General features: G+C 38.0%; 2 protein-coding genes across 23 annotated transcripts in view; one reads left to right on the forward strand and one right to left on the reverse strand.

Annotated features, from left to right (window-relative positions):
* The window catches only part of PPP2R3B (protein phosphatase 2 regulatory subunit B''beta), a 46,991-nt gene extending 41,827 nt beyond the window's left edge, over positions 1 to 5,164 (forward strand). For all 4 annotated transcript variants that reach the window (XM_060686656.2, XM_034431415.3, XM_087895321.1 and 1 more), the window contains 4 exons: positions 46 to 221; positions 705 to 823; positions 918 to 1,024; positions 4,053 to 5,164. In XM_060686656.2, coding sequence (XP_060542639.1) covers positions 46 to 221; positions 705 to 823; positions 918 to 1,024; positions 4,053 to 4,197 — 547 coding nt within the window. In that variant the 3' untranslated portion in view covers positions 4,198 to 5,164. The remainder of the gene's footprint in view (positions 1 to 45; positions 222 to 704; positions 824 to 917; positions 1,025 to 4,052) is intronic.
* A 2,259-nt stretch (positions 5,165 to 7,423) lies between these two features.
* LOC117673782 (cohesin subunit SA-2-like) overlaps positions 7,424 to 20,131 on the reverse strand; it is a 66,891-nt gene continuing 54,183 nt past the window's right edge. For all 19 annotated transcript variants that reach the window (XM_087895310.1, XM_034431411.3, XM_087895318.1 and 16 more), the window contains 6 exons: positions 17,160 to 17,326; positions 16,930 to 17,058; positions 9,918 to 10,108; positions 9,547 to 9,721; positions 8,727 to 8,808; positions 7,424 to 8,002 (listed from right to left, as the gene is read on the reverse strand). In XM_087895310.1, coding sequence (XP_087751436.1) covers positions 7,994 to 8,002; positions 8,727 to 8,808; positions 9,547 to 9,721; positions 9,918 to 10,108; positions 16,930 to 17,058; positions 17,160 to 17,326 — 753 coding nt within the window. In that variant the 3' untranslated portion in view covers positions 7,424 to 7,993. The remainder of the gene's footprint in view (positions 8,003 to 8,726; positions 8,809 to 9,546; positions 9,722 to 9,917; positions 10,109 to 16,929; positions 17,059 to 17,159; positions 17,327 to 20,131) is intronic.

Genomic DNA, 20,131 nt, shown 5'->3' on the forward strand with positions numbered 1-20,131 from the left:
TGAACATATAAATAGATTGCTAAATTGTTTAATGATTCATTTCAGCATTGAATATTGGTTTCGGTGTATGGATCTTGATGGTGATGGCGTATTGTCCATGTATGAACTACAATATTTTTATGAAGAACAGTGTCAAAAACTGGATAATATGGCGATTGAACCCCTGCCATTTGAAGACTGCCTTTGCCAGATGTTTGATCTTGTGAAGCCAGAGAATGAAGGTGATGGATCTTTTCCATCTCTATTTGTAGTATCTTTGTTAACCAGGTTAATACAGCCATTCAGTGTTTGGCTTTAAATGTTCTTGTAAAAGTAAGTTTTGTTTATTGCATTTGGCAGATAAAAAAGCCATCTGTTTGTCTAACTTTCTGTTTTAACTTTCATTCAGTCTGAAAATTGAGTTGTGCATAAATCAAAATTAGCCAAAAATTTGCAATGTTAGAACTTTCACTTTTATATTGAGAATGAATATGGGCAGTCTTTGTAAAATGTTGTAAAATTGTTGTTTTTATTAACAGCAGATGAAATTCTTAAGCCAAACCCCTTACAGTTATCCTAACTGAGGGACTTACAATTTTAGGCAATCCTAATCTGTCACTAATTGTACCTGCTCAATTATTAATAAAAACAAGCATTTAAATTTTAAATTTTACATGGGTTATGCACCACAATCTAAAACATTTCAATTTTTTTTCTCTTTCCAGGAAAAATAACTCTTCATGATTTAAAGAGATGTAGGATGGCAAACGTTTTCTTTGACACTTTCTTCAATATTGAGAAATATTTAGACCATGAGCAGAAGGATCAGTTTTCTGTACTGAGGGTAAGGACGATTGGTGCTGAAAAGGATTTTGTCTACAAAGTCAATCTCAGTGTTTTATCAATTTAGTATTAAATGCCTTATGATAATATTTTAGGGCACTGAAAATGAAAATCAAGACATGTCTGATTGGGAAAAATACGCTGCTGAGGAGTATGATGTCCTAGTTGCTGAAGAAGCAGCCAGCGACCAGTGGAATGATTGGTAAGTAGTGTTTACACTATTATTCTTAAAATATTTGTAGCTCAGGGTTGAACTGTGGGGTCCTTTGTGTTATCTGAGTTTTATTGCTTTCTTGCAAACGTTTCATTTCCAAACTAGGTAATATCATCAATCCTAACCCTAACCCTAACCTCTAAACTAAATAAATAAAAATTAAATCATTCAATACCTTTGGAACTAAGGAAGTTGTTAAGCCTGAATCTGACCTGGCTGTGGCCGGTCCATTTCCGGTGGGGGTTTTGCTTCTATTGTGGGTTATTCTCACATGGATTTCAGGCTGACAGAGTTTGGAGCTGAAGGGGGAGAGTAGAGATGGATGGAGTCGTCAGCCAAAACAACATAGCTATCTGATGAGTCAGATACATTCCAATGGCTGGCTGGCCAGAGGAGGAGGAGAGAAGTCACCAGCAGCCAGCCCTTATCCCAATTGGACAATGTGATATATTGTTTGGGAAAATGAGAAACTTTTACTTAAAGTGAGGTGGAAAGCGCGGGAACCTTCAGTACTGGTTTTCCACCAGTTTGTGCCAGGATGATGTATCTAAATAAACCTGTTCTTTGAGGAAACGGACTGCCTCAGAGTTCTGTTTGCAATGGCTATATTAATTGGAACCTGACAGAAGTGGTATCTTGAATGCAGTAGCACAATATTTTTCTGAGTCATTGTTAGTCATCATTTATGGGTTCTGGTGTTTTCTGCCAATATGCCTTGCTGCCAAACAAAATGCTAATTATATTTTTATAAAATAATATTGTCAATTATTTCTACTATAGAGTTAATTAAAGGTAGACGTGAAAGGAGACGGATTTTGCTGGAGTTGGCTTGCTTGTGCCCTCACTTAAATAGCTATTACTATATTCACTTATTTCTTCTTAACTCAAGAACCTCTTTGAGCCATGTCTCATCGGGATTAATCTGTCTGGGGAGAATCATCAGGACCAGCTGTCCTCCTCCTTTTGGGATTCTGTTCGCACAAGCAATTAGCTAATTTTGCTAAGGCTGAAATGGGGACATAAGTAGCAGCATCCTTTCTATAAAGGAATGCCAAATTGGCCTTTTTATTTAAAGCATCATTGCTATTCCATCATAGGAACTTAACATTGGTGCTGTATTTTATTTATTTATTTATTTATTTAGTTTGTCAAACATAACAGGATAGCAGGAATAAGTATAAACATGGATATTAATACAGGAAATGGGGACGAATAAATGGGGACAGTAGGACAGGGATGGTGCGCTTATGCATGCCCCTTTTTGTGAGAAAAGACACTGGTTTTATTACAACAAAAAATATTTAAATACATATTTAAGGATACTGTGTTCTCTTCCTTGAACAAACAAAAAAATCGCTGAAAATGCCTTCAACTTCTCTAGGATACATTCTAGGTAATAGGATGGTGCAAATACACTCTAATATCACTCAGTGTTTTTTTAATGACACTGACTTCTTGAGAGTTGGATATACATACATGTAGAAAAATTGCTTAGTAGCTAATCTATTGTTATGAATTTTTTTCTCCAGGAAGGGCTACAGCCTTAATTTATGAGAAAAATCTGTGTGTCTGAAAGTTCTTTAAAAGCCTTAACTATTTTGACAGGTCATATATTTTAATTTGATTTTTTTTTAACAGTTACTAACTTCAAGCCTTTCAAGGTAGAAGTCTGTGTTATTGAGGATTTTAGTGATTTGTTGCTTGAGTCGTTAAAAAACATTATTAAATAATTTGAAAACCCATCCTGACGATTGTTAGAGAAATCCGGTATTGTGGGAACTGGCTAGAGCAAAGGCTCTCAACCCCCTGCCCTCTCTGTGTTAGAGGCTCCAGGAACAATTCTCAAGATACATAGGAGAAGGGGTATTTCATCTCCTTCTCCTCTTTCACCAACAGAAGCAATTCTGTCAGCAGACTTAATTTATTACTTTTAATCCAACAGATGGTAACCAGTTGCATCCAGGCAGTGCACAAAGTGGACACATATAATAAGAAAGAGGGATATGTTACCTGATGTCACACACTCACTTTCATCTAGAGTAATTCTAGAAATTATAAGTGCTTCCCATACGTGAATTTAACTGAGAGGGGGCAGAAATCCACCGAATAGTGCTGCCTATTTCTGAATAAGTGGACATACACTTCCAAAGTAAAGTACATTCCTATCTATATTTACTTGCCCCGCTGTAGCATAAACATGCATATTAGGGTGTGCAGTATTTGCTATTTAAAGGGGGAAAGGTGCTTCAAAGCATGCAAGGGCACTCATGCAACACCTGTTGGCAATCCTTTAAAGCAGCTATGTCTTTTGATGGGCTCTCACAGCTGCCCTCCATAACTGCAGTTCAACCCTGGGAAAAATCATTTGGTTTAAGCAGCTGTCAAAAAATATTAAACGTGCACACTGCACACTCCAACATACATTTCTCCATTTGAAGCCAAAGCACTATCCAACCCTAATGCATATTGTCTTTAAAATTCCTTTAGGTAATAGTGCACAGCAAGATTTGGTTGTTTCTTATGGAATATGATGTAATAAATACACAAATTATTTTTACAAATATGTATACAGGAAATCCTTGACAACCATTTATTTAACAGTGGTTTAAAGTTATGACAGCCTTGGAAAAAATGACTTATGACTTATACTCGCACTTAGGACTGTCGTATACATCCTCCCCCCAGTTACCAGTTTGGGTACTTAGTAATTACCTAGCATTTATGCATAGTTGCAGTATCCTATGGTCACATGATTGCAATTTGGGACTTCTTTTGCCAATTTGTGGCAAAAAAAACCCAGCCCATTGAGGAGACTGGATTCACTTAACAGCCATCTGATTTGCTAAACAAGTAAAGTGATACATTTAATGACTGCTATAAAATTATTGTAAAATAAGGTTCCATTCTACTTACAATCACAATGACTTGTGACAATGATGGAAATTTTGGTCCCAATTGTGCCTATTTAAGAGAACTGTCTGTAGTTTGAATTTGTTCCATTTTTTTTTCTTTTTAGTTACGAAGCTGAGCTGATTCCTGGTGACCTTCAAAAGACCAACATACTAAAATATCAAATGGAGAAAAGACCTTTTTTTGATATGCCTTCCCATTTGGCAGATGTTGACTTGGATGATTATGACTATGAAGACGATTTTGAATAAACTATATTTGTAGAAGTATAAAGACTGTCTGCAGCAGGTCTGCTAAATCTGTGTAGAATTCTGCCCCTCCCCAAAAGAGTAAAATTGAGTTTGTGTTGCAAAATTAACTTTCAAAATATCTAAATGATTACATTTGTATGGAATGACACTTTTATGTATTTATTCAATGGATTGTTGCCTAGGAAAAAATAAATTATTTATAGATACTCTTTCTTTAAGGAATTCTTTATCTTGTATAAAGTAAAAGTACTGGTTTGTTTTTATACAAAATACTAAACCTTTTCTTGATTACTCTAATAATGGAAGTCCTTGCTCTTGCAGTCTTCAAGCTAAAACTAACTTTGTCAAGATTCAGACAAAAAAGTGTCATGATTGTGAATGGAAATCGCAGTTCAGAACACAAGTAAAGCATCATTGGATAAACTAGATACATACTGGTACATGTAGCAAATTATATCCTGCCTGAAAACAGGCTATAATTTTCTACCCTTTAGCATTCATTTTGGTCTACTGACTCCAATTTAAAAACTGGCTTTTTTTGCTCACTTAAACAGTTGTGGATATTATATTCCATGTCAAGGGAATCAATTGTGTTACTTGATCTGTGATGTGCACTAACCTTGTATGGGCATTTAGTGGGTTTCTTCAGTGGTTGGCTAATGACACATTCCATTAATATTGTTACCAACAGTGTCAAAGTAGCAGAACAGCCTGATGCTTTATTTGCCTATATGAGGTGAGACTGCTTATAGGGAAGATAGATATTGCTATACTGGTTTTTAAAAAAGCATAACGTTTGTAGTGCCTTAATTATCCTTACGTTCACACAAGAAATGAAATATGGTAAAGCAAATTCTTGCTGTTAGATTTTCCCAATAAACAAAAAGCTATCTTGTTTGCTGTGCAGATTTGTTAAATATTTAAAATATGTTCGTATTTTCAAATAAAGTTTTTTTCATATATGTAACTCAGCAAAAATTTTTTATTTTTTTATGTACCAGATCATCACAGAAGGTATTGAAAGTGACTTCCAATTTGAATACTAGAATCGTTTTCATATAATCTTAGATGTACACATTTTTCATACTTTGTGATCTACAGCATAGAGTGACTTCAGTTTGCCTTCCAGAATTGGGGATTATAGCTCCCAATAATTCCATATTCCTCAAAGCTAAAATATCAATTTTCACAAATTCAAAAAATGATTCTGATAAAGCTATGTGGCACAGATAGTTCAGCTGTGAAACTACAAACCACCTTTTTATAGTTGAAGTTAATGGCAAAGTAGTGCAATTTAATAAAGACTGATTGTCTCTATACACAACATTAGGATGGCTGAAACTTTTTTTTTCTATGTATGAGGTTTTTCTTTCAGAGCAGGTTTTGGTGTGATAGTATTCCTTTTGAATTGTTAAGTTTTCTTGTGATGATTCCAAATTACTGGATACAACTATGTAGAACTTAACGGGTGCTGCCAGATGGCATTACAAGGCTGAGGGAAAAACCAGGAAAGATTTTTAATAATAGATTTATAGCCTGCCTTTTCCTGCAGAATGACTCTTAAAGTACCATGATGTGTTTTTTGGCAGCAGTATCTCTGTCTATAATTACCTTTTTTTTTTTCCTTCATGTGGACCATGATCAATATCAAACATTGTTTTAGAATTTGAACCGATTCCTTTGATGTTCAGCTTTTTAGTGTTTTGGCTACAAGTGGAAAAACATATTGCTTGGATCCCACGCTTATCAACTAAAAAAGTAAAACATTAAGATTTGCAGTTTTTCAGGCATGGATCTTTTTATCTTAATGGAGCAGCCCATGCAGTAAATCTACTGTCAAACAAGTGATAGATATATTTTGATGCTACTGACTCTTTTGTTGTTCCTGTTAAATGTGCAAACAGACAAACTCTGTAGCTCCAGGAATGTAGATCCCAAGAGTGTTGGTACAGTATCAATTTTAAATAATGGAACATCGCAATGTTAGATAATGGGAAAAAATATTTGAACAACAAAGTAAATTCCAAACTCATTTCCTCTCATTCTTACTACACAAAACATTTTTTTTTAATTGAAAAAGTTTTACAATTACATTTTCTCCCCATTTCCCCCCCAACCCTCCCTAACCCCCCTAACCCTCTCCAACCCACCCCTCCCCCCGGACTTCCATAGAATATAATCCAAATCAAAATCCCCTTTTTATAAAACTTGAACCCCTCCATCCCCAATATATTTTTCATCTTCACAAAATTCAAATATTTCTATCTTTATATAACACTTTCAGTTAAAAGCTATCTGATACTTCCTAGTCTGATATTTGTTCTGCACATAATCTATCCACTTTTTCCACTCCCATTCATAAGTCTCTTGTGAGTGATCTTTTAGATACGCTGAAATCTTTGCCAGCTCTGCAAAACTGGCCATCTTCAAAGTCCATTCCTCAATAATGGGCACAGCTTCATTTTTCCAATATTGACCTATCAGTAATCTCACTGCTGTTATCATATACAATATCAACTTTATTTCACCCAGTGTAAAACCCTTAACTATACCCAATAAAAACAATTGTGGAGAAAACTGAAACATTCTTGACCGAACGTTTATGTTTCAAAAAAAAAAAAGTTAGAACTAAGTGGTAGAACATTTGTTTTGCTAATTGGCCAGTTTGGACACAACTGAGAAAGGATCTACTATAATCTGAACTATAGAGAAGCTGTTGCCAACAACAGAGACCAGTAGTTCTCAATCTCAGTAGCTTCCCAGATGTGCAAAGTTCAACTCCCATAATTTTCAGCAATAGCGATACTGTGGGTAGAAATTTACATATGCTGAAGCTTTTAGGACAGGAAACAAGCAGAGCATAGGGTTTTGGATGGGCAAGCTCTCTGCCTTGGTGTAAGATACAGTAGCTTTTTAGGATGCTTTTCTCAGTAGGCTCAATAGCTTCACATGACTTATGAATAATGGGTTGTAATAAAATAGCGAATATTTTTAAGACTGCTATAGTCTGGAATATAAATTAAGCAACAAATATGCATACAAGAGACATAGATTGTTTTACCACTAATGCTACCCATGTAAATGATAGTTGCATCCTATATTGCAATTTAACCGTTTGGGAAAAGTTACTGTGATATCCATGCCTATGCCCTTCCTAATGCCATGATACAGTTATCTTTTTCATTTTTCCCATTATAAGAAAAAAAATGACTTGCTTTAAAAAATATAGACAGAACAGATCACTCAGTTTATTTTACAAACAGCTGAATATAAAAATGTGAAATGAAATGCCTTTAAAAAAAAATGTGATAAACATGAGTGAACATTTTGTTGTGATACCTAAGGCAGCACACAAGAAGCAAAGTTTGTGTATTTTTTCTGATTTACATTAATTTCTATAATTTTGCTCTTCCTTTCAATCTTCTGGCTTTCTCTCTTGAAAACAGATTGTCCGCCTTATTTAAAGTTTCTTCTTTTCCATTTTGCCATAGAATACTGAGCTTCAGCTTCTTGACAGTCTACCATCTAGAACTACATTTTGGATAGAAAGTCGAGTGTGCTTACAAAAATTGTGTGTCAGCTGGTAACATCAGAAAGTATAGAAAATACTGGCTGAAGAAGCTTCCATTTTATATAAATTTATCAGTCCATGTTGAGTTCTACCGATCAGGCATCCGAATAATTCTCGCAAAAATAGTTCAAAACCCATTCTGCCTTTCTGGTTGGCTTTTTATTTATTTATTTATTTATTTATTTATTTACATAAAAAGTAGAGGCATTTCCAGCAATCTTCCTCTTAGGTATCCTAAACAATATAAAAATAAGACAATTAGTGACAAAGATAGTATTTTAAAAGACAAATTTATTAAATTATGTTTCTTCATAGCCTCTTACAGTTACTATCATCCCTTGTAGATAAGATACTATTCTGGAATATATATACCTCTCCTATTTTATAAAACAATTTTAATTATTATTTAATCTGCACTCACTAGATTACATGAGGTCCAAATGGCATATTTAATCTACATTTTCTTTTGACTAAAATTCCCTAGATTCAGTCCATTTTACTCTCACTAAAAAAATTCCCTTGTTGAGAAAACACAGCTCCAGAGATTTACTTTTTTGTTATGAAAATTTCCAAGGGAACATATTAGTCTGTAAAAAAGAAATGCTCTGCCACAAGAAAAGCACCAAACCCAAGCCATGCTCAGCTAGGACAGAAGGATGATGGGACATATCAACTGTGGTCATTTTTCCCCCCTTCTATTGTTCCAATGTCAGAGCGGGTGGGATTAAGATAATAGGAAACTGTTAAATCCAGGTAATTCAAAGCCATCTCTAATATATCCTTTATACACTTTACACGTGCTAATATCTGGCAAGATTCTATTACAGGGATCACAGAAATGAACTTACGTAAAACAAAAGTATTACTAAAGCAAATTATTTCAAAGGATTAATTGATGTATTCTTTCTATTAGTGAAAGAAAAAAATATTTTAAAACTATGTTAGAATCTTTCTTAACCTGCTCAGTGCCAACAACATCAATATCGGCTTCTTCAAGGGGAGCCTCTCCCAAATCCTCTTCCTTGATTGGAGCTTGGGTACTAAAATGAGAGGGAGGGGGAAATTGTTTCTTGTCTTCCAAGTGAAATTATTTGCTTGGTTCTTGTTAATTTTTACAATAATAATTCTGACAATCAATATTTAATCATAATAATTTAGGAATCAATTAAATAATAGTTTAATGTAAGACACAAATTTCACTCCTAGCGTTATCAGTTTCTTTTTCAAGAAAAGATCATTTCTGTCTGAAACTCGAAAGCTGTTGATGTCCTAAACAACGCTGAAGGAAATGGATCAATAATCTGATTTAGAACATGACAATGTTCTTCAACAAAGACTCCATTTAAATGTCATATCTTTTCTGTCCATATGCTTCACTCCTTTTAAAATAATTAAAGAAACCTAATGTATTTAGATGTTTCTAAATAGAACTTTTTTGAATGGAATAATTTCCTATATCACACCTGCTTTGTAACTTTCAAAAATGGCTTTCTATTCAGCACAAAGGCAGGAAGCATTGTAGTAATTGTCATAAATTTGAAAACCATGATGGAATTATACAAATATTAAATAATGTTTTGGACTGTGACCTGTGGATATTGTTTCAATTAACCCCCAATATCAAATAATGTTTAAATTGCAGTCAGACTGATCTCAGGTCACTACAGAAATTTAGATATATTTCGAAGAAAGAAAACACTGCAACTTCTACTGTATGTAATGAACTAGATTTGATGACATATCCTGTTTATCAGAGTTAATCCAACAATTCTTCTTACCTATGTTTTCTCTTTGGGGTTGCAGAACCCAATGGGAGAGAATATTCTTGGTGATAACTATCATGAGATTTTAGCCTCTTCCTGTTTCTCAGTCCCAAGGAAGACAGGCAAGATGGATGATGAGTCTCAGAAGTCCTATTTGTTCTGTCTGTGTGACTCATTTTAGACCAAGATCCTGAAACAGATAATTTCATCATTCATACTTTAGCATATTTCAGCCATGTATCTCACTGAACATTGAAGTAGAAAGATACAGGTATTACTGAGGCTTAAAATCATCCTACTTGAAGTGGTATATCAGAAATGTTGACATGTCATCAATCCTATGATCCAAATGTAAGCTTTTTATACATATTTTGGAAATGTCATACCTTCAGATAATTTCCTTTTAAAAGAAGATGTCCTAGTAATGCTAACAGATGGCCACTCTTGTAAGCTGCTGATAGCAGAATTCTCATCATCATCATTAGCCAACAAAGAAGTTCTGTACCAAGCCACTGAGTACCAAGTATCTTCTTTACAAAGTGCTGTTTCAGGTACATATCTTAGCAAATAACTATATCTGAATGTGAAGATTGGGGAAAAAACCATTAAGTTACTTTTTCCCTATTTTAATTAACATTCTTTAAGAAAAGATGCAAATACTCATGATATTACATATAAATTAGACTTAAAATGTGATAACCTCCAACCTCGCTTCTCATCCAAAATGTGACAACAGATTGTAGGAAGTTAGCACCCACCCCTCTCCTAGAAGAATGAAATATTCTAGGAAATATTAAAAAGGCAAAATACTATACCTCCCTGGATGAGAAAAGGAGAAACATGCTCTTGGAAAGCAGCCCCCACCTTTTCTAATAGCCGCAGAAAAGCTGGGCCAGCTTATCTACAACACAAAAGATCTTCACCCTCAGGACAGAATAGGACTAGCCCTCTACCCATCTCACCACATGACACCTGAGAAAATTCATCCAAGCCTGGGACTCAAGACAACCTACAAAGTTACCCTGCATGGCCCCATGGGAGTCTGACAACCAATCAGGATACATTTCTTGCCATAGGAACAGGAAGCAAGTTCAAAGCCCAACAGAGGGTATAAAACTCTCTTCTTCTCTCACTCGTGCTCTTTTTGTCCAGGACCTCAAACCATCTGGTCCTGTCCATCATTAAATCATCTTCCCAAGCAGCCTCCATGTTTCCAGTGTCTTTCTTCCCACTTGGAAATGAACCCAGATGGACATTTCTTCCAACAATTTGGCAACCCAGATGGGACTCCAAGCTACCCTGACCAATGGACCTGACCCAGGTAAGCCTCTCTTGCCAACAGCAAACCCACTGAGTCCGTGGGTGAGTTTTCCTGGACATTGGCCATTTGAAACAAAGGTTTCAAAGGGGTTTTGAGTTTTGAGCTCAAAGGCTGCTTGGAAAGAAGGTGAGTACCTTTAAATTTTAACTTTTAAAGCCCAGAAAAGCATGAGATATATGTCTACGCCTGTTATGTGAGAGTGAGAGGGCCCTTCTCCCAATCACAGTTGGATCTTGCTTCCTCTGTGTGTTCTACCAAGAGAGCCTGGAAAGTATAGGGATCAGGCCAGAGCACAGGACCTTCTGTTAGGGAAAGGAGAGAGTGTGTGAAAATGGAATGGAAAAGTGAATGAGAGAGGATAACCAGCTGGGAAGTCACTGAGCAAAGCCCTATGTTAGGAGGTGCCCATACTCAACTGCTTAGGAAAAGCAGGTCCTCCCAGACCTCCGAGGGTCTGAAAACTGACGGCTATGTTAGGAGGTGCCCATACTCGTCTGCATAGGGGACAGCAGTCTCTCTCTCTCTCTCTCTCTCTCTCTCTCTCTCTCTCTGTGTGTGTGTGTGTGTGTGTGTGTGTGTGTGTGTCAAAGGCTTTGTGTGCCCTCAAGGTAATTGTAACTGTAAAATGTTTCCAATCCAAAAGACAAAAATTTTAAATTGCTACCAAAAAAAAAAAAAAATTAAAAGCACTGAAAGCCTTCACCCAGTTTAGTCTGGCCAGCTAGACAGGGTAAAGAACACTGAGTTCAGTTTTATTTTCTCTCTGTACTTTTAAGAAAAGCCCAAGTTTATGAGGGAATGTTTTAAATTCATTTACAGTATGGTTTTTATCTGTCCATCCTTTTTCTGAAGCATGTGAATCCAGTTTTTCTCGTCTGTGATGTCCCCATTTTGTTATAACTGGTCTATCTGTTTAATAACTGCAGCAGATTTTATTTTTCTTCCTCAAACCCTGCCTGCAAGCTATCTACCCACCCCCACTCTATCTCTCCATCTCTTATTTTCTTACAATGCCTTTCCTCACCCACAAAGGGGGGAGGGGCCCTGTTCTCATGTCTTTCACGCTTGCACAGACAACTCTGCAACATGTGGAAGCAGATAACGCTGACCCAGATGCTGCCTCCAGAGGAGACCTTCCATTCATTTGAGCCAGGACATTGGGTTTGGGTCAGGGGTGAAATTCAGCAGATTCTGACAGGTTCTGGAGAACCAGTAGCAGAAATTTTGAGTAGTTCAGAGAACCAGCAAATATCAATTCTGGCTGACCCCAGAGTGGGGTGGGAATGGAGATTTTGCAGTATCTTTCCCCTGCCATGCCCATCAAGCCACACCATGCCCACCAAGCCACACCCACAGAACTGGTAGTAAAAAAAATTGAATTCCACCACTGGTTTGGATCCAGCCCTCCACTAGAAAGTCATCACAGCAAACAGAGTGGAGCAGACATTCCTAAGCCTGACTGACCAACCTTACCACCAAGCCAAGCCTAATGACACCCAGCAGACATGAAAGAAAGGACCCTGACATGGACAAGTAAAAGACTAAAAAACTCTTTTCAATCCCCAGAAGACAGCTGGAAAGATTATGGGGGAGGGTGGAAATTCATTGTAAGGTTTGCTTTCTTTCCTTCATTCATAATTGTAACTGATCAGTTAAATGGATTCATGAAGGGATGGCATTTGGAGTGGTTGACATAGCAAGTTCTGAACACCTTAGATTTCTATCTGGTGGGAGGGAAATTTGTTCAGAATGTCTGTATTGCCTGTATTTTAGAAGTAGCTGCATACACAAGCACACACACAGAGACACACCATTCAGAATTAGACCGAGGTTATCCCCTTCACCTACCTCCACACAAAATTGCTCCTAGCTTGCTGGGGTTTTTTGTTTTGTTTTATTCTATGGCACTAAGACCCAAGCAGTCATATCTCCCTGTTAATTCCATGGGGGAGGGGCATCCCACTCAGGCAATTCTCTCACTTGAAGATAGCAGAAAAGAGATCTCCAAAACCCAAGCCCTGATTGTGATTCACAAATGACGCTGCCCAGCTGCCCAGTAAAGCAGGATATGTAGCACTGGTGGTCTCATGAGTAGGAGTCCCAGGCCTCATTGAGTGTAATTTTTAAAATAGTAAATAGCCTGTATTGCACAATGGCTAACCTCAATTTGGCCTCACAAAAGTAAGAGCTAGGGCAGGTTTAGTAACCATCCCTTGGAAATGGGCAGCCTGTAATTTAAAGGAAAACCATGTCTGTGAAGAATTTTGGGACTTATGCTTGCTTGAAACCTGACTGGAAGCTCACAGAAAGTGACATCAAACCTCTGAAAATAATTGGCATGGAAAATTGGAGACTGTAAATTCCTTTTCAGAACTTTTGTCCTGGTTGCTAGACCTTCATGGCTGAAAGCTCCTTATTTGGGATACTTTTCTGCTGCCTCTGTAACTGTACCCCCTCCCCAATGCCTGAGCTGCCTTAAGACCTGCAGTCCCGCCCCTCCAAAACACAATGAAAAGGGAAAAAGTTTGCCTTAATGATGCTTCAAATTGACTATGAGTATTAAATATACTCTGACACTTCCCTGGATTTCTGCTGAGGGTGAAATAATTGGCAAAAATTATTTGCCCTAGCATTAAAGGGGGGGCTTGTAAGAAGTTAGCACCCACCCTGTCCTAGAAGAATGAAATATGTTTACTGGACCCGTGTCCCTCCTGGTTAGTACTGGCTTCCCAGGAGGTCACACGAGGCTGGCTCCAGGGAATTATCAACGCTTCGTTGAGTGAGGGTCACTTCCCCGCTGCCTTGAAAGAGGCGGTGGTGAGGCCTCTCCTCAAGAAGCCCTCCCTGGACCCGGCAGTATTGGCTAACTACCGTCCTGTCTCCAACCTTCGCTTCGTGGCGAAGGTTGTTGAGAGTGTGGTCGCACAACAGTTTCCACAATTCCTGGAGGAAACGTCCTATCTAGATCCGTTCCAGTCAGGTTTCAGGCCTGGGCACAGCACGGAAACAGCATTGGTCGCGTTGGTTGATGATCTCTGGAGGGCTCGGGACAGGGGTTGCTCCTCTGTTCTGGTCCTATTAGATCTCTCAGCGGCTTTTGATACCATCGATCATGGTATCATGCTGCACCGGTTGGAAGAGTTGGGGATGGGGGGCACCGTGTTACGGTGGTTCTCCTCCTTTCTCTCTGACCGGTCGCAGTTTGTGTTGACAGGGGGGCAGAGGCCGACCTCGAGGCCTCTCATCTGTGGAGTGCCGCAAGGGTCGGTCCTCTCGCCCCTTCTGTTCAACATTTATGTGAAGCCGCTGGGCGAGATCATCCGTGGCTTTGGGGTGAGATACCACCAGTACGCTGATGACACCCAGCTGTACATCTCCACCCCAGGCCACCCCAGCGATGCCCTTGAAGTGATGGCCCAGTGCCTGGAGGCTGTACGGATCTGGATGGGGAGGAACAGGCTCAAGCTCAACTCTTTCAAGACCGAGTGGCTGTGGTTCCCGGCATCCCGATATAGTCAGCTGACTCCATCGCTGACTATCGGGGGCGAGTCTTTGGCCCCCGTGGAGAGGGTGCGCAATCTGGGTGTCCTCCTGGATACGTAGCTGTCCTTGGAGGAACATCTGACGGCTGTTGCCAGGGGGACCTTTTGCCAGGTTCGCCAGTTGCGCCCCTTTCTTGATTGGGATTCTGTGTGCACAGTCACTCATGCCCTCGTCACCTCTCGCCTGGACTACTGCAACACTCTCTACATGGGGCTCCCCTTGAGGAGCACCCGGAGGCTCCAACTAGTCCAGAATGCGGCCGCGCGGGTAATTACGGGAGCTGCATGGCGCTCCCGCATAATACCGCTCCTGCGCGAGCTGCACTGGCTCCCAGTGGTCTTCCGGGTGCGCTTCAAGGTGTTGGTTACCACCTTTAAAGCACTCCATGGCGTAGGACCTAGTTATCTTCGAGACCGCCTTCTGCCACCGACGACCTCCCATTGACCCGTGCGCTCCCACAGAAGAGGGCCTCCTCAGGGTGCCATCAGCCAAGCAATGCAGGCTGGTGACCCCCAGGGGGAGGGCCTTCTCTGTGGGGGCTCCCACCCTCTGGAATCAACTGCCCCCAGAGATAAGGAGAATCCAAGACCTCCGTGCCTTCCACCGTGCCCTTAAAACTTTCCTTTTCCAACAAGCCGGGCTGGCCTAACAAATCCTTTTAAATGATTTTAAATTCATTTGTCTTTTTAAATTTTGGGCCAAATTGAGATATTTCCTTTTAATCTGTTCTTAATTTATGTATTATGTATTATGTATTTATGTGTTTTTACTTGGCTGTACACCGCCCTGAGTCCCTAGGGAGAAGGGCAGTATATAAATTTGAAGTAAAATAAAAAAAAAATTAAAAAAATATTCTAGGAAATATTAAAAAGGCAAAATATTATACCTCCCTGGATGAGAAAAGGAGAAACATGCTCTTGGAAAGCAGCCCCCACCTTTGCTAATAGCCGCAGAAAGGCTGGGCCAGCTTATCTACAACACAAAAGACCTTCACCCTCAGGACAGAATAGGAGTAGCCCTCTACCACTATCTCACCACATGACAACTGAGAAGATTACATCACCCAGCAAGATTCAACCAAGCCTGGGACTCAAGACAACCTACAAAGTTACCCTGCATGGCCCCATGGGAGTCTGACAACCAATCAGGATACATTTCTTGCCACAGGAACAAGAAGCAAGTTCAAAGCCCAACAGAGGGAATAAAACTCTCTCCCTCACCTATGTGCTCTTTTCTATGCGCTCAAACCATGTGATCCTGTCCACCATTAAACCATCTTTCCAAGCAGTCTCCATGTTTCCAGTGTCTTTCTTCCCACTTGGAACTGAACCCAGATGGACATTTCTTCCAACAAGATCATTGGTAAATCCCCGATGCTCCAGGTTCTTTGAAATCTCCAACCTCGCTTCTCATCCCAGGAACTTTCAGTCAGCACTAAAGAAGCTTCTTGGATGAGAGGCAAAATGTTTTCAAGGAAAAAACCCAAGAAAATCCAGTTGCCTTTTGGAAAAGCACCTTTGGGACAACCATGACCTGGATGATTGAGAATCTCCATAGACATTTAACTGTCCTGAATTTCAATAGCATTGTTTTTAATGTGTGTGGTCTTTTTTTCCCTGTAAACATTATGCACTTTTTAAACAAAGTGTTATATAAATTAATAAGAAAACTTACTCTATTGTGGCTGGTTCCAAATTATATTCAATTGCTTAATTATGTATTCTAACCTAGACATTAAATACAGAATCATTTTTCATGACTTGCTCATCAACACCTGCTCTTCTGCATGCATAAATACATATAAATATACAGTCATTACTGAAACATGTTCATCTCCATTGATCTATCATTGTCAGAGTTACCAAAAGGTCAGCCTAAAATAATGGAAAACTCATCTATTCAGTGTAAACACAAATGTATATAACCTGAACACTTTAAAAAAAAGCTAAAATCAAATAAAAGGTAAAATACAGTTATACCTATTATTTGGGCACATGTGTTAATTTATTATTTATATCTTGCCTTTATTATTTTTTTAGAAATAACTCAAGGCAACAAACATATCAAAGAAACATATCAAATATCTATTTTCCTCACCACAACAACCTTGTGTGTGGATTGGGCTGACAGCGAGTGACTGGCCCAAAGTCACCCACATAGCTTTCATGGCTAAGGCAGGACTTAAACGCACGATTTTATGCTTTCTAGTCTAGTGACCAAACTAGCTAGACCACTAAACAAAACACATAGCGCAACAGCAAATGCATCATTCTTGACAATGCCTGGATTTCTAAAGTTAAATAATGTAGGTATTTTTAAATTGTTGAACTTTCACAAAATTTTAAATATAAAATGTCATGTAAGTGCACCAGCATTTCAGGAGCAAAACTGTCGAATAGTGTCATATTTTATGCTTTTTCTGTGCAACTTCCTATGACTGTGTTCAGTCAATCCCCACTAACTTCTTTATATATTGGCTCCTGTAATACTCAACTTGTTTTCCCAGAGGAACTAAAATAAAAAATAACACTTACACAAGTCTTTTATCAGGCTTTAGAAGCTTATTGGAGAATTCACTGAGGATGATGAGAAAATTTAAGTTAGGAGGTAGGCACTTCCTGTCCATTCCAGCTGCCCCTTGGAAGGCAAATTCAATACCTTCCCTTTCAACAGGAGTAAGGAAGAAATGGAAACAGAAAGGATATTTACAACATGGACATCCTTCAAACAGAAGACTAAGGGACAACATGTAATTGGCACATACTTGTGTATCATAGCTACTAATTCTCGACTTTTCACCTGGTCCCAGCCAAATGTCAAAGAAAAGCGCCGGGCAAGCTCTTTAATGTTGTTAAAGGAGGTGGTGGAGGAATCCAAGTTATTGCTGCTATTGCTGCCATCACCTTGGCTTTCAACATGCTTCTGAAACAGCTGCAGATCACAGACATTGGTTTAAAGTTTATAGGCAATAAAACAATCCCCAAGAAGACATATCTGGCATAGAACCAATAGATTCCTTGCTCAGGATGCAAGCATACACTAATTTATACAATAATCCAATTATATATTTTAAGAATCCCATCAAGCTGAACAAGAATGTGAATGGCACAGATGAGAGTCAAGAGCAGGAAGTTTAGGGAAGAGAACAAGAGAACAAGATATCATTAGCATGCAAAGACATTGAAATATGTGCTGGAAAAAAAATGTTCCCATTTCAAACAAGGGTTCTGATTTTTGTAATGAGCACAAAATACACTCTCATAAGTACCAGAAAGAGCAATTATTTGTCTCAAGTTATGTGCTTCTGATTACAAAGACTTCTTGATAAGTACTTAATTGTTCATTTAAAAACCAGTATATTTTTCTTTTAATCTTGACGAAGTTCTGTTTTTATTTACTGTATTGCATTACAGCATACATTACTGCAGATTTAAATTTTAGTTCATGCCCTTAAAAAGTAGAGGACAGAATAGCGTATATAAATAAAATGTAGTTGATAAAATTGTTCTCTTTTAAATTTTGCTTTGGAAATGGAATTTGTAGCAAATTAAATCTGGAGTTGCAAAACAATCTTTCACATGCAAATATATGCCCAACATGGGATGAAACATTGAAAAATAATTAGGTATTCTTGCAGCCACTTTTTCACTACAAATTATCTTCCTAGGTGTACTATTTAGATATAGTTCATTTTATTATTTACATATATAATAAATATTTTAATTAAATACTTGTCTAAAACAGTTACTGCTCATTTGATGCATTCATTCTGATATATCCCTTTATTGTTTTAATCTGTTAGATTTATGTGATCTAAGATTTCTGACTTCCTGACAACTTCTCCATTGACTTTACTTGTGGGAAACCAACAGGGAAGGTCACAAATTGTAATCATGTGACCATAGGACACTGCAACGGTTAGAAATGTGTGCCAGTTGCCAAGCATCTGGGTTGTAATCTTGTGATTGCAGAGGCCCTGCAGTGGCTGGAATTTCAACAACTAGTCATAAGTACTACACCACTGTTTTAAGTTCAAATGGTCACTGAACAAGGACCATCTGTGTTCAATCATGTGTTTATAAACACATAAAGAAAAATCTATGCTGTAAGGAAATGACATTGCCAATATAGGTAAATTTCATTATGGACTTAGACCAACATATGACAACTACCAGGTAGGCCTAAAAAAATTAGGCCTGCATGTAAGCCTAAGCATTAATCTATTCCTATATTGAAAAGCTAATGTGCAGAGATAATTCCTGAACTGTCCCACAATAATGGAATTTCTTTCCAATAGAGATCAGGCATACAAAAGACTAAACTATTTTTATATTTAATTCAAAAATTTATACCAGGAAGATTTTTGGAGACACAAGTTAAAGCAAATAAGGAAGACTTTTCTATTGGTTTATTATATTTTTATGCTTTATATAAATATTTTATTGTATCGTGTAGTGTTAATTAAAAAGTGCCAAATTAGAAGGTAGCAATACAACTATATATTAATCCACCTATATATCCCAATACAAAAGAGAAGGCAAATTCCATTTTCCCATGTAGATTGGTTAGATGGTTTATCACATTTTAATCTGCACTATTTCAAGTTCAATCTAAACTGGACCAGCTGTCCTTGTGATATGTAAACACAGGCTCCTGACTATGTGAGCAGAACTTACAACTTACTGAATGCTGACCCCTCTTATCTCACGTTTCAAGGGATAGCTTATGAATCTTCTTAAGTTCATTTTGATAACATGTGTGAAATCCAGTGAGGTCATATATCAGCCATCTGAAGAGGGATGTTCTGAAGCCTGGAGGCTGCCATGGATATTAGCTTCACACAGCTCGTTCTGAGCAGTTAAGTAGGATAACTATGTACACTAAAGCAATACCTTCAGTGCAGCTTGCTTGGAAAGCATGTTGCTAGCAGTTATCCCAATGGTTTTGTAGCCTGTGAGATCATAATCTTCTCTCACTAGATCTTTAAAGAGACAGTCAGCTATCACCTTTTCTCTCAAAATATATTTGCCCAATTGAGTTTTTGTTGAAAGAGCATTTTTCCATTTATTTTGTTTGTTTAATTTTTATTTGTGATATGAAATAGCAAAATAAGACACTATGGTCCAATAGTTGTCATACATACACATTTTCCTTTTTTCTGTGAATTCTGCTCTATATACTTACTATATTTATGTGCCAATCAGTTATCTCAGTCAAATGGAAGACTGAGATGTATAATCTGGTACAACATGTGAAAAATGGCTGGATGTACAGTTGAGAGGATGCACTACAATCTCTGTCAAGAAAGGTGGCATGCTTCCTCTGAGAAATCTTGACAATCCACCAGATACAGCCATTTATATTCAATCTGGCTGCCCTAAGGAGCCAGTAAGGACGTGAAATAATTGCTTCAAACCAGAAAGTTCTATCCACTTCCTTGAGTTCTATAAAATCAGAAGAATCTCAACCCTCTGCAATCCCATATATCTCCATTCTTCCATTCCAAGGATTCTTCATCAGTCCTCTCTAACTCTTACCAGGACTTTTCAACAATATTTTAAAATATCATGACTACAAGATTTGATAATCTCTGAATCAAGTGATTAAAAGAGTGGGATCCAGAAGTGCATGGAGCAGACTTCCATGATCTGGTAGCTATAATGAGTGCAGGGCAAGAAGTCATCTTCGTTTTTTTTTTTAAAAAAAACCCTTTTAATAAAAAAAGATTGCAGTTAG

This window comes from Pantherophis guttatus, chromosome 5, assembly GCF_059756535.1.
Source record: "Pantherophis guttatus breed Tessera chromosome 5, ASM5975653v1, whole genome shotgun sequence".
NCBI lineage: Eukaryota > Metazoa > Chordata > Lepidosauria > Squamata > Colubridae > Pantherophis > Pantherophis guttatus.